This window comes from Leptosomus discolor, chromosome 2, assembly GCF_034619465.1.
Source record: "Leptosomus discolor isolate bLepDis1 chromosome 2, bLepDis1.hap2, whole genome shotgun sequence".
NCBI lineage: Eukaryota > Metazoa > Chordata > Aves > Leptosomiformes > Leptosomidae > Leptosomus > Leptosomus discolor.
Window position 1 is genome coordinate 69796508 of NC_141392.1, and position 14845 is coordinate 69811352.

Genomic DNA, 14845 nt, shown 5'->3' on the forward strand with positions numbered 1-14845 from the left:
ACTGTTCTGGAACTTCACTCCAGTTTAGATATTGGTAACTGAAAATTTAAAATCTGAACATGGATCCCTCATTTAGCTACTAGGTACAACTGACAAGCTGGGGTGTACCCCACACAGGGTACTGGGTTTGGTATATTAAAGTAGCATCTTTTCATTTCAAAACCAGTGCATCCTGGCTGGGAAACACAAATCTGGTATGTGGTCTCAGGAGTAAGTAGATGGAAACATTTGAAAAAGATTTTAAGGTCAGAATTATCTGGGTTTTACTTTATACTTTGAAGCTTAGGAAATTATTTTTATAAGGTATTCTTCCTTGAATTTGTATTTGGGCTTAGATTAAATCCTTTCTCTGTCTTACTCTTGCTCTTGCTCTCTCTTGCACTCTCTCTCTCTCATACACACACACAAAAGTCACTATGTAAGTAATTTCCATTTCAATAAATACAATGAACTTTGAAAGCAGAGTAAGAATTAAAGCACCATCATGATACTGTTAACCATCTCGTATTACCAAATAGGTTTTTATTGGCATAAGATTATTCTATACCAACAATCAAAAGAAACTTGATTTCCCTGAGGTAGTGATGGATGTCTAAATGTCTGTGAGTTAGCTTATGTGTGAGATATTGAAAGATGTATATGTTAGTTATAAGAAACGATCCTGTTCCCCTTACTTGGCTATAAAACTCTTTTTTTTTAAAAAAAAAAATGCAGCTAAAAAATCATGGATAAAAAGAAGCCACAAATAACAGAAATATCTGTTAAAGGTTGCAAGAACTTTTGTTAATTGCAAATCAACTTTTCTGCAAAGCACCTTATCCTTCTGTCTTCAATTCAAATGAGAATGTTGATGCCTGAGTATTAGGCTGGTTATTAATATGCTGAAGACATACATGTCATGCTCTTAAAGACACGGCAACTTCTAACGGTACCGTCGGTTACACTAACTCACCCTCAGCAAGTCTGCCCAAAGTGTAATTCCCCCAGATCTGACCCCAGACACTCACTCCTATTAACCCCCTCTCCACCCTAAGGTTAAGACAGTCAGAATTTATTCAACACAAACTATTTGTCTCTTCAGATCTGTGTATTAATCTGTGCTACAACAACAAATGAAATGCTCCCAAAAGGAAAGGTTCTCAGATCACATCGTTTCCTACACCTCCTTTTAAGAGTCATCAAGCAAACTTCTACAGCAGCTTTGCCTGTGAAAGGGGAGAGGTAGGAACAACCTGCTTAGAGAAGACTGGTAGGGGATTTACTAATTTAGATATGAAAGTGGTTTTGAAATTATGGCCTGTATGAGCCTAAAAAGAACTGTTTTAGGTATTCAGACAGGGCAGAGAAAAATATACCAATAAATATTTAAGGTTTTAGTCCTGCGGTTTACAATGTGTGTCAGATTGTTTTTATCTATTAAGTACATAAGAATGGCTATATAGGATCAGATCAAAAGTTCAGCTCACCCAGTGGATGGGACAGAAGTCCTTATTGCTGCCCAAGAGTGATCAGTGCAAATGCCTTAGGAAGGATATTAAAACTGTTAAAAACATACTAATAATTTCCAAAAACAATTCTGCTTACTCTAGACATTTAACACAGTCAGGGACTCCATGAGCCATGGTGTTACTGGGTGCAATAGGGACACAGTTCTTGCATGGCTGTAATCCATCTACCTCTTTCTATGAATCCAATGTTATAGAAAGTATGTACATTAATGTCAGAGAGCAAAACAACCACAGCAGTTATTTGCTGGAACTAGTTAGGTTTCATAACAAGATTTTCAAGAAGATATTTTTCTTTCCCAAATTCCCACATTATTAGTTAAACAGCAATTAGTTCCATTCATCTGTTATCTTAAAGAAGTCCTGTATACATTAAGAAGTTTTACTTTTAACTCGTTATTGTTGAGTAAAAATCTTTTCCAACATCAGAAACATGTTGGGCAGGATTCAGGTGAATAAACAAAGCTGACTAGTGCCATTTGAGACACCACATGGTATCTCACATGTGGCATGGGACTGGCAGAAATGACGCAGGACCTATGGGAGAAGTGCACCCTTACAGAGTAGCTGATGACTACCTTACAACATTTAAAATGCCACCAGATGCTTGTTAAGATTCTTGCATTTAAAATAACTGTAAGTTATATATAAATAATCATTTATTACTATAGTTTATACCAGAAGAATATCTGGGACAATTCACATTGCTAGCTAACATGGCAACTAAATTTATTTCTGGGCAGAATACTGAAATTAGAACATTGTCTTTCATCAGTTAGAAGTCCTGTTGTTATACAGCAAATATCTGGAAAAATAAAGAAAACAAGTGGGTTTTCTGGAGGTAATATTCATGTTCAGAAAACATTTTCCAACCAAAGAATTGGAAATGGACTAGAAAAACTAAATTCAGAACACCATAGATGCAACCTAAAAACTGAGTTGCCAGTGTGGTTGTTATATGTGTGTCTTAGAAGTTAATTATGCAGTTCCATTCATCCCTCAAGCATGTATCTATTTGTACTGGTAATGCCTTCTGAATTCAGTTTCTTTTATGTTGCCATATGGTAATGTTCACTTTTCTGTGTATGAGTTCCTTTTATAGATCTCTCTAAAAGGCTTTCACTGTCTCCCTAGGCTACACTTTACTACAAAGCATTTTGCATATCTTTGTGTAAAGTACACCCTGTGTTAAAAGATAAAAATCATTGATTGATTCAATTCTCAGATGTTAAACTGCTTTTCCAGATATGTATTTTTTGCATTTTGCATTCTTTGTGGCATCCATTTCTGTTATTAATGTTCTTTTAACAATCTCATCTTGTGTTACTTACTCTGATCAATACAGTAATAGCATACCCACTATAAAATAACATTTTATAATGTAAAGAAAATATTTTCTATATTATCCAGATGAAACAAAACTATATACCACTAGGGAACAGGGATGTTCAATTATAGTTCTTTTTCCCTTTTGAAGGATAGTGATTGAGTTTCAACTTGAGTTGAAACATTTTCATCCAAACTTGCCAGCTGTCTTTTAAAGGGTAGAGACAGAACTTTGAGCCACAAGGCTAGTAGGAACCCAAGGCAGAAGTGTAGCAGTATAGAGGTTTGCAGTTGTTTAATCTATCCTCTTAAATCAGGCAAAACCTTAAGCAAATCTATCCATGTTACCTTTGTGGAAATCTTCATTTGTGCCCCAGCAATGGAGTACTAGGGATGTTCTCATTCGATGAGGAGGACGTCAGGCAGATGAATCCCTAGCTGGGAGCCTCCTGTGCCTGAAACAGAGTAAATGACTGACTTGGGAAGTAAAAGGGTCTTCCAAACCCAAGTTAAACCCACAGCCAAAACTGAGGGTCCTGCAGGTTTCTGAGTGAACTCATATGCTCTCACAGCTGTGCCTAGGAGAGGATATAGCAAGTGGAGCCCCATGCTCATGACCCACACAAACAGTATTTCTCTTCTGCATGTCAGGAAAATCAATTTGATATAGAAGCAATTGAATTTATAGGAATGTGTTTTTGCAGACTAATACATTAAGGTAGGATCTGCAGAACTGTCATTTTTTAAAGCTGAGCAGAGGAATTGTGGTTAGTCTTGTGTTTTCTTTTTTCTATTTTTTCCTCCTTTCACAAAAAAAAAAAAAAAAGACCCTATGAATAGATTTATATGGAAAAAGATTTCTTTGATCCTAATCAAGATTAGAGATTTTATGTATTATTCTATATAGCATTTTGCTCTACTTAGAGTTCTACAAGTTTTGTCTGCATTTCTTCTGCATAAAATTACATTCAATTAAATGCAGACTCTGATAAAATTGATTATGAAAAACATCATTTAAAACTGGTCAAATGACATCTTTGCAGGCTGGAATCCATAAAGAGAAACATGTCAAGACAATTTGAATTTCCACAGAAGGAAAAGAAAAACCTGGTTTTGATCACATGGCTCTATCTCCAGTTCATTTGGGTTAGGAGGTTTTGTGGTTCTTTTCTTGTTTGGTTATTTTTTTAATCAAAGTGCAATTAGCATTCCTTTCACATTTCAGAACCAAGGTACAGAACTGCAGCCTGGGAATGAAAAAAACAGTCTTAACATATTTACGTACTTGGAATAAAAATTACTTTTATGTAGAAATGTTTAGGGTTGAAGATCATTTAATATCTTCCATTTCTAATTCTTTCAAAAGCCCGGTCCAAAATTAAAATTCCTCCATATAAAACAGTCTTCCTGAAGGATGCCAGCTCTGCTTGCAGGATAATTAGTCAAAGATAATTGCAAGTACCCTCCTACCCTTAAAATCTTTTCTATTAAAATATGGCTTTTCTGCTGCAAACAGAAACCTTAGCAGAAGGAAAAGGAAACCCCAAACAAAAATCAGTTATGCTTTAGAGAGAAAAGAAAAGAAATGATTGTGCACTGTGTCAAGCTCCATTTACCTTGATAAAATGAGGCTTTCAAATGCAAATTAGCCACAACCATTTTTCTTTTTTCTTTTTTTTTTTTTTTTTTGGTGGAGGATATAGTACAACTTTTGGATTTATCTCCAAGAAACAAATCTTATGAGAGCTATGTAAGAGCTCCCATGTTTACAGCTAATACTCCAGCCTTGCGGACTTCTATCAAACTTTCCCTCTTCTCACAGCTTTTAAGGAAAAATAAAGATTTCGTATTTTGCTAAAAGAAAATTTTGTATTGAAATAAACTGTGGGATTAAGTTTTTAAGCAGCCCTGGTAGACACATGAAAATGCCCAAACATATCAAAAAAAAAGGGGGGAAAGAACAACACTGTCAATTAGTGATTTTGTGATAAAACTGTTTTAATAAGTACATAGTAATATAATGATACACTTCTACTCACTATTAATTGCTAAAGTTACTTTATTATATAGCAAGAAGAATGATATTTTGGATGTAGCAATATGGAAAAATATGTACAGTTAATTATCTTTGACATAATGAGATAAAGAGGAGTGGAATAAGTTCGGTTTAGAAAGCTGGAGATTATGAAAATGTGTTTATAACAAAATCTTTACATGGGCTGAGATATTTTGCTGTTATGAAAATAGCATGCACACTGTTCTGAAATGCCTTCCTTGCAAGGCATCTTCTTCACTGTATAGTGATGTAAAAATAAAAAAAAATGATAAAACATCACCCTGGAATCAAAGCACTCCTCAGCATGATGATGAAGATGTCAGCAGGTCATCTACAGTGAATTTCTATTATAGACCAATGAAACTGCCATAGTGTAGAAACAATTGAACGTCTGTTGAAATGGAATCTAACCTATTTCTTTTTGTCCTACTCTGGCTTTATGTAGAATGCTGAATATATATCTGGAAGGCCATGTTAAATCCCCGTACTCTTGGGGGAACATAAATCCTCCTTGTTTGCTGTATGCTACCCAAAATAGGTAAATTGTAAAGAAATATTTGAAGGTCATTTTCTCCGTACCTCTGATAGCTGTTTCATGATGCCAAACAAAGTATCAAGTGGAGGGAATAAAGGCAACCAAGGCGAAGTCACTGAGCTTGGTTGAGTAGGTTTAGGACCAATCAATGTCACTTCACAGCAATATTTACAGTTTAGAACAACAAGTTGTTTTGGGTAAATGTACACCAGAGCAGAGGGTTTGCACCAAGAAGAAAGATAAATGGTCTTCTGTGACCTCTGTCAAAAGTAGTCTTATACAGCAAATGAAAGAGACGCTGTATAATTCTGCAAAATACCAAAGAAAAAAGAAAAGAAAAAATAAACTGTCATTCTTACTCTAAATTGTAGTTGTGGTTTCCAAAAGAGATGGATAAAAAATTTTGAAACTAGACTTAAACCTCACTGCGGCCTGATATCTCATGCAGCGGATGAGCACACAAACTGTTCAGCCTTTTCATCAGTGAGAGGCAATTCACAGAATCACAGAATCATAGAGTGATTTGGGTTGGAAGGGACCTCGAAGACCATCTAGTTCCAACCCCCCTGCCATGGGCAGGGGTGCCTTCCACTAGACCAGGTTGCTCCAAGCCCCATCCAACCTGGCCTTGAACACTGCCAGGGAGGGGGCAGCCACAGCTTCTCTGGGAAATCTGTTCCAGTGTCTCACCACCCTCACAGTAAAGAACTTCTTCCTAATATCTAATCTACATCTCCCCTCTTGCACTTTGAAACCATTACCCCTTGTCCTATCACTACACTCCTTGAAAAAAAGTCCCCCCCATCTTTCCTGTAGGCCCCCTCATGTCCTGTCACATTTTCAAGAAAGATCTTATGACACGTGACTGCAGGAAAAGTTGTTCTGTACCGCAACCTGAAGTTGCTATGAATCCTTGGAACAGGGTAAGTTCTAAGAAAACATGGGGCATAGGACTGTACTACTAGCAAGCTAGTAGGAAAGTCACCTAAATTAATATGTGTCACTCAGACTTTCCAACACTGAATACTGGTATGTAACACCTTCTCTTACACTGTTTTGGGTTCCTGGATACAGGCACAATACACCAATTTGATTCCACAATTAAATATTTCCTGTTCTCCACCCCCACACCTGTCATTTTTTTCCTGTTGCAAAAAATGCAAAAATTGGTTTTTTTTCCTCTAGAGTACAGCTACATGATGTATTAGTAGCTAGCTGGAAGTTGCTCTAATGCACAACTTCCTTTATTCTCCTGCTAGCCCCGCAAGGATAACTGTCACCCTCACCAGCTGGTACTATCTAGATTAAAAATAGACAATAACTGCACAATTGCAAATTTCTCCTGAGGATAACAGCAGCAAGAGATACCAGCAACTACAACTCTTCATACAGACAGCATCTAGAAACACATTAGAAATGACACCCCTCTCATCTTCTAAAGCTCTTAACACCACTCACTCTTGCCTTGCCCTCCATATCTATTTCCACCAACCCTTCAGGATAATCAGCTGCCTGCTACCAATTAGTCTTGATAAACTAGCAAGGATATGGCCCCATTAAATTGATTGCAATAGCTATAAGGGTTTTAACTGCTCAAAAGCAAACTATTAACCTCTGGTTCACCAGGACTCTGAGTAGGACTCATTTTCCTTTTCACACTTAAATAGTTGTAAGAGAAAGAATGTCAAAGCACTGAAAGTGTATATCTCTGTGTTACCTGTAAGAGATTATGAAAACGACAACCAACTGATAAAATTTGCCTAGAAAGAACAATGTATTATCATTTCAAGTGAAATTCCTTTGGTTCAATTGTAACTTTAAAACAGTAGATACATTAAACCTATGTTCCATCCTCACTACAGTATTTGAGTAGAAATAAGAAGGCACTAAGCATGAGGGGATAATAATGTCAGGGATCAGAGTCTCCTTTTCTGGAGACATTCAAAACCCACCTGTTTGCTTTCCTGTGTGGCCTACTCTAGGTGGTCCTGCTCTGGCAGGGGGGTTGAACTAGATGATCTTTCAAGGTCCCTTCCAACCCCTAACATTCTGTGATTCTGTGATTGTGATTCTTTTGCTGAATTTCTGGGTTACCTTGAATAAAGCATTCTTGTGTTTCAGATGGGGGCAATAATCCCTTTTTTTTCTCACTCTGCCTCTCATACAATTGACAATTTTTATTTGATTTGTTGGGGGTTTTTTAAGGTATATTTCATCTGTAAGATGGAAGCTCAGCAGAGGATGAGGTCCAGGAGCTGTTTCAGCAATGCCAGATTGCTGCTCACCACTTCATACTCTAATGAAGCAAGATGCAGGGCTGTGCTTTCCCACTAAGAGAAGAAATGTAGCCCTATTAAAGTTTGAACTCCTGTGTTGCAGAGATGGGATGTTATATTGTGCTATAACTCCATGTGGTACCCAAAGCAATTCATGTGAGCTGAGGCTGATAGGTGCTATCATGATACAATGCAATTAAAATAGCTAAGAGTAATGCTTTATATTTCACTATCTTTAAAAAGGAGATAATCAAAAAATCAAAATCAGAAACATGAAGAAGGGAACTCTTGTTTCGAGAGCCAGGAGAATCTCCTCGTACCCCACCACAAGGGGCTGTGCCCTTCATTCACGCTGATGTAAACCTGCACAGGGCTGCACCACTAGCTCACACAGATTCAGCAGACTGTAATTTTTTTCTCCTTCTCCTGCCCTGATCTTCACAGAGCTGGGGCTTCGTAGTGTGCAGCCAGTGCCGGCCTGTCGTTAGGCACTGTGAAATGTTGTTGACGAAAATTAGCAGGGTGAGGGGTTGGGGAAGCTAGTGCCCAAACTGCATGTTCAGCAGGGATTTTCAGTAAAGCTGCCTGCAATCTTCAGCTGATTGTGAGGGAGTGGTTTGGGTCGACAGTACATAGATATATCAGCCTTCTAACAACGTAGTCAAATATATCTCCCATCAGCATCTTGAAATAGTCAGTGAGGAGACTACTAGCTTCCCTTCTTGGTATTATTTAAATAACACCAAGCGTGTTCTGTACATCTGCACGAGATCCAAAGTCTAGAGAAGTCACTGTCAAGCAGTATCCATATTGAAGGAAATAAAGTACTTATCCATTCAAAACCCAAGAAACGCAAGGGGAAAAATAATTTTTCATGTCTGCTTGATAACCGAAGAAAACAAAAAATGAAATACAGCTTTTAAAATACATACTCCCTTACAATAATTTAATAAACTGTGCTGTCACCTCATAAAGAATCGGGTGGTTGCCGTGGTGACAAAGATTATCCTTGCTGCTGTTTGAATCTGTAGTTTTTCTAAACATAAATTCATAATATTTAGGATTTATTAACAATGTGTCACGTTGATAGAGATAAATTACATGCTTTAAACTGGCCATGTAAGTCTTCTATGATATTATAGCCGCTTTGTCAACTGAGCAATAAGATATGATGTGATTACTAGAAAATTAAAGCTATTTGTCATAAAAGATGAAACAGAGAGTATCAACACTCTCAGAACAGAAAAAAAAAATCTCCAATAATCTAATGTGTTTCCTGATTTTAAATATTTTGGAGTTAGCAAAGTGTCACTGTTTTCTGTCTTGTAAATTGATCAAGATCAGCATATATTGAGACCAGATTTATTTCTACTGGGAAAATTTAGGTTGTAATATATCAGAATCGATGTGTTCAAGGCTGCAACTTTTTATGATGGCTCAAACTTTAATGGGGAGCTTGTGAAAAGATCTTAATGATGGCACACTTTGCAATATACAAAAGTATATATACACAGACACTTAGGTACTATGAGGATATATTTCACTTCAAGGAATTTGTGTAGGGTTTTTTGTGATGTGTGGTATCCTAATTGTAGCAGCAAGTTAGAAGAGATTCTCAGTGCGGCTGTCTAGAATGTATTTTTGTGTACCTTACTGAAGTACTTGTGTCAAGTGAACTTCACTGCTGATACAACGTGAGGCTAATTTAGATGGCTAGCTCTTCAGTCATTGCCTCATACATATTTTGCAGTCAAACTAGCAATAAGAAATTGTCTAAAACCACAGTAATGTTAAAAGCCTTGTTTTGAAATAATAAAGGTTTACACTTATTTTTTTCAAGAAAAAAAAAAGGCCTATTTTCTGTAGTGAGACACATAATAGATGGATAGATGGTGGGAACCCAGCAGAGCTCAGGCATCTTAAGACAAACAAGGAATATGTGTCTGTGTAGATGACTGCCTGAAGAATGTGGTTTATCACTTAGTGGGCCATATTCATCTCTATGTGAAAGATGACCTCTTGAGCTGGGTGAGATATGTCTTCACTGTATGTTGCAATGCAGAGGAAGTGATTCGGTTTTCTTTAAATGCGCCAAGACAGGGTTTGGAGGCAGTCTGGAACAGCAGCATGGAGAACAGCTCAGATGTGTTCAGAATCAGGGAGCAATCCTCCAGCTGTTCTTGTCTTGCACCGCTCCTGCCATTTACAGTACCTAAATTAGTTTATGCATCCTTTTAAGCAGAACAGGCAGGAAAAGTTTGGAAATCCAGAAACTGGATTCTCTCAGTTGATAGGAAAATAATTCTCACGTAGTTTCAGAAAGAAAAATTGTCCAAGCTCAGCTGAAATACAGTAAATCAATACGGCATGACTTCTTCCTGATCACAACCTTTGAGGTTCACAGAACAATAAATGAACTACACACCCAGGCTGCAAAGAACAAGATGGAAACTGAATAAAAAATCCTTTTATCTTAATGACATCATATAATTAGCTTAGTTATGCTACTACACATTAGTGGCTAACAGTGATACATATTTTGGCCTTTGTTACCCTTTATTTCGGTGAAATAATGTTCTTTCTATCTGAAGACAATGTGGGCTGATGCCATAGAATAATTATATTTCTTGCAAACCAGACACGATCAAATAGTGTCCGATAAAAACATTCTGTATTTGTTTTCAAGGACCTACACAAAGATCAGAGTCTTGGGGAAGGAGAATACCATTTTCTACTGGATCTCTTTGGCAGCATGCATCTTGTTACAACCTGAGCAAATAATTAAGGGTCTAAGTGGAAGAGTTCAGTCATCTTCAATAGGCATTAAAGCAGCTCCTCAGACATGAGACAGAATATGCATATCTTTCTCTGTTAGATCACTTTTGGGGCTACTGTTCTTGTTGTTTAGATCCTGCAGACCAAACCTAACCCTAAAATACAAGGAGGCATCTCTCATGGAGTCTAGCAAGATTTGCATGTGTATTTGTCAAAGACTAATTTGATCTGCTATTTTATACCAGTTTCCTATTACAGAGGATATATGCACAACACCATAAATCTGGCACTCTGTGTGGTCTCAATTACTTTATTGTGCACCAGTAATAAACAGCCTTTAAATTTTTGCCACTGCATGCAAAGAGTGTTATGCAAGCTTGATTTAATTCTGGTTTGCCTCTTGTCAAATTCAACATTTTGCCTTTTCAATATTATCCTGGTTTTGGTGCAATAAGGATAGTAGGAAAAAATCAGTTACACACATACATAGCAGTAATTTAATATCAAAGTCACAGGTGAGGAATTTTGTTTAAAAGAGGTGGCATAACAAGGACAGGTGAATACCATACCACTTCCTCTTCTAATAAGGCAGTTCTCAGTGCCTTAGTATACAGCATGATTAAAATGAGTCATTCTCTGAGACAACGATCCCTAACCTGGGAACTTTTATCTCTGTAATTTGTATACAGCATTGAGTCTACATTTTATTGTGTGTTGGAGCTACCAACTCAGTATGTGAGCTTAAAAAAATTTAGACGATGTAGTAAAAAGAACATTTTTTTCCTTTCAAAGGTAATTTGGAAAACAAAATACTAATCGTGGTAAACAACTCAAGAGACATACAGAAAAATATTTAGTAAAAGCATGTTTTTTCTGATATATGACCAACATGTGTTAATGTATACCTGTTACAGATCAGCAAAACCTATTCTTCATTTTAAAAGTAACTGTATTGCCCAATTAATAACATAATAATTATAAAGTTATGTAATGTTATGCTTTTTGTCCATATATATTGTCTGTGGATAAAATTGAACCTTATTGTATATAATTCTGAATATGTGAATGATAAAGCCATGGCTCTGCTATAATATTTGATGTTCTTAGTTATTTTTCATTACAAGAATGCATCTGATATTTTTGTGTGTGAAAATTATTTTAGTATTGATAACTCTACATTGCATTGCTTTCAGAATTTCATAAACAGAAACCAGAGAGACTTGAAAAACGAACACCACCAAAGGGTAACTTTATTTTTTCTTTCTGTTCATCTATATATATTTATGTAATATACATATTTGTTAACTACATACATTACCACTATTGTATTATAGAAGCATTCAAAGATCAGTTGGCACAGACAGTAAATGACCAAAAATTCATTTGTACCTTAACATTAACAAATAGTGTCATTTTATGTTTGTGTGGCTATATTGTAAATGCACATTTGTAATAAGACTCTCCTGCCCAAAGTTATCCAGAGATCGTTTTTGTAGCAAAGGTGCAGGAAAGCAGAGCGCTGATGAACTTCCTCTGGTGCAAAAGCCGTGAAGTGTGTTGGGCAAGGAAGAAAGCAAATTTATAGGCCAGTGGGTGCCATCCAAGTTAAGAAGTCATAGTTAACAGTGAGCCAGGTGTGTATCAGAGATAAGAAAAGCCTTCATTTTAAGAACCTACTCTGTTTTCAAACTGTTTAATCTCCTTTAACTGGCACTTTCCAAAAATCCACAGAGGAACTGGTTTGGACTGGTTTTCAGAGGTCATGTAAACAAAGAAGTTTCCTGGGATATGTGCAGATTTTTTGCCTAAGAAAGCCTTCTCTGTAAACGTTAGGCCACATAAAATTTGATGAGTATCTCTCTGATGCACCAGTGCTGTGCTTAGTAACGGCAGGAGGAAGCAAGAAGGAAACTTATTAAAAACAGTGTGTATATACATACACCCTCCCTCATACAATTATATTCATTTCTGTATATATTCTTCCTATGTTTTTATATCATATTACACCTTTACTGCTAGCTTTCCAGTTCTGTGCTAATCAGGGTCATCTGGAGTGCCTAGAACTGCTTCCCAACTACTTCATATATTATGTTGTATGAACACGAATTTTTTAGGGTATCAGTGGTCTAGCCCGGAAATAATGAACTTGGATCCATTAGGAAGGGATCTCTCTCAGTTAAAGGTATTCTCAAGTACAGAATTCTAAATACCCAAATGAAGAAGCCCTGATCAAAACAGCTTCTTGTATACCATTTCATCTATACAGAAGTCCATTGCTTTACATAGAGGAACATTAGCATTGCAGAAATGATTACTAAGAAGTTATAAGATGTCAGAAAAAAGACATCCAGGTGTCATTGTAAGTGTCTTCATGCATATGCTCGATAATACAGTCTTTAATTACAAAATCACTTAGTGAAGTACAGGACAAATTTTTTTTTTCTATTTTTTGTTTTCATTTTTAGTCCCAAAAGTGCATCTTGTACTTAGGAGGAACAATTACTAGAAAACATTCTGTCTGGCCTCATGCTAAAGCATGATAAAGGTGTGAAACTTTAGGGAGATTTACTGTTACCTTCTAAAGTACCTCCAGGAAGCACGTACAAATAAAATGTTTTATTGTTTTTAATAGGAAAAATCTAGACGTAAAATGAATGTTTTTAATAGAAGCGAACACCCCAAATAATTTCAGTCCTCCACCCAAAATTATGGGGACACTTTAGTTTTAAAAATAATTTAAAGTATATTTTTGAGTAGTCAAACCCCTTGAATCTGAGTCCCAAGATTTACAAGGGAGTTCCATCCATAAGTCTTATTTTGAAAAGATTGTACTGAAATACGAAGAATCGATACAATGAATGGAAATCCCAGATGGAAGTGGCTGGAATTATAAGAAAGGTTCTTATAGTATTAAGAGCCAGGCAAACTTGTGCCCTAAAATTTGCTTTTAATTAAATATTTTGATAAACTACTAGTAATAAAGTCCATTTCAATTACTGTACTTCGTCAAATTAATCCTGAAAAGAATAAATACTCTGAGAAATGATTCAACAAAGCATTTGCTCATGCTTAAGAGCAATGATATTAAATTATTTCATGATTACGTGTACACATAAGCACAAATTCCTTACAAATAGGGTCTTTCCAGTTTGGTATTTGATGTATTTGTACTTTCACAAGGGCCAACAGCACCCTGGACCGAGCAGGAGCTCAGCTAGTCAGTGGAGGTAAGGGATTAATTGTCACCCTATACTCAGCTCTCATGAGGCCACACCTAGATATTGTGCCCAGTTCTGGGCCTCCCAGTTCAGGAAAGTCATCCATGAACTGGGGCGAGTTCAGTGTGGGGACACTGCGATGGTCAAGGCTGGAGCAGTTGTCCCGAAGGGAGAGGCTGAGGGATGGGGCTGTCTCAGCCTGGGGCGGCTGTCCTGTGAGTCTGTCATTTTGTGACATACACAGACTTTGCAAGACTGAGATGCTGCCACCGAAGGCTGTTTAAGAAAGTAGGTGTTATAATTGCTATATACTGTTACTGTCAATGAATAAGAGGTAATCATGTGATACTTTGACAACAGGGAAGAACAATAATAAAATATACCAAGATAAAAGTACGTATAGGTATATAATATCGGTCTAATGGGAAGTCCAATGATAATGACTGATAATTTTTGATTTTTATGGAAAACTGATATTAGCAGTGAAATTAATTGTCCTGCATTTCTGGGACATATCTTTTAATACAAAAGGCATTGAGAAGGAATGGGAAAAGAGTGATCTACTGTGTGTTTTTTTTCCCAAATACACTTCACTAATACATTTCTGTTGGAGTGAGGGATGGAAGAAGACAATGCAATGATGATATTCTACCTCTGACAGACATACATTGAATCACAGTGATTTTAGGACAGATATTAACACTAGCCTGTCTGTTTTTTTGCAGAAATTATCTCTGAATTCAGACTGATCTGACAGATTCCTGGCCCTTCAAAACTTTTTCATTTACAATGCATAGCACATATCTGTCCCCCCTACCCCTATTGACTTGTTAACAGGGCCGTACTGATAATGTAAATATTAAACATCACAGAATAAAGCTGTCTGTATTCTAGCATATAGATAAATTTTGAGATTATAAAGACAAACATAATATGTCCCCATAATTTAATTTCCTATATAGCTGGAAGACAAGGTATTTAAAACAGCTAGATAGATAAACAGAGCTGGACCATACAAATCCACAGTATACTGGAAACCCACATAAATTGACAAAATTAGCAGGTTAAATGGCATATTTATGTTTGACACAGGGGCTGACTACCCTGATTTCTGGATGTACGGCTACAGAGATACCTGAGTTAACTTTAAACTA

General features: G+C 36.6%; 1 protein-coding gene across 1 annotated transcript in view; it reads left to right on the top strand.

Moving 5' to 3' along the window:
• TRDN (triadin) overlaps positions 1–14845 on the top strand; it is a 200220-nt gene that overhangs the window by 19418 nt on the left and 165957 nt on the right. The window contains exon 6 of the mRNA XM_086461253.1: positions 11667–11717. Within this exon, the coding sequence (XP_086317379.1) occupies positions 11667–11717 (51 nt within the window). The remainder of the gene's footprint in view (positions 1–11666; positions 11718–14845) is intronic.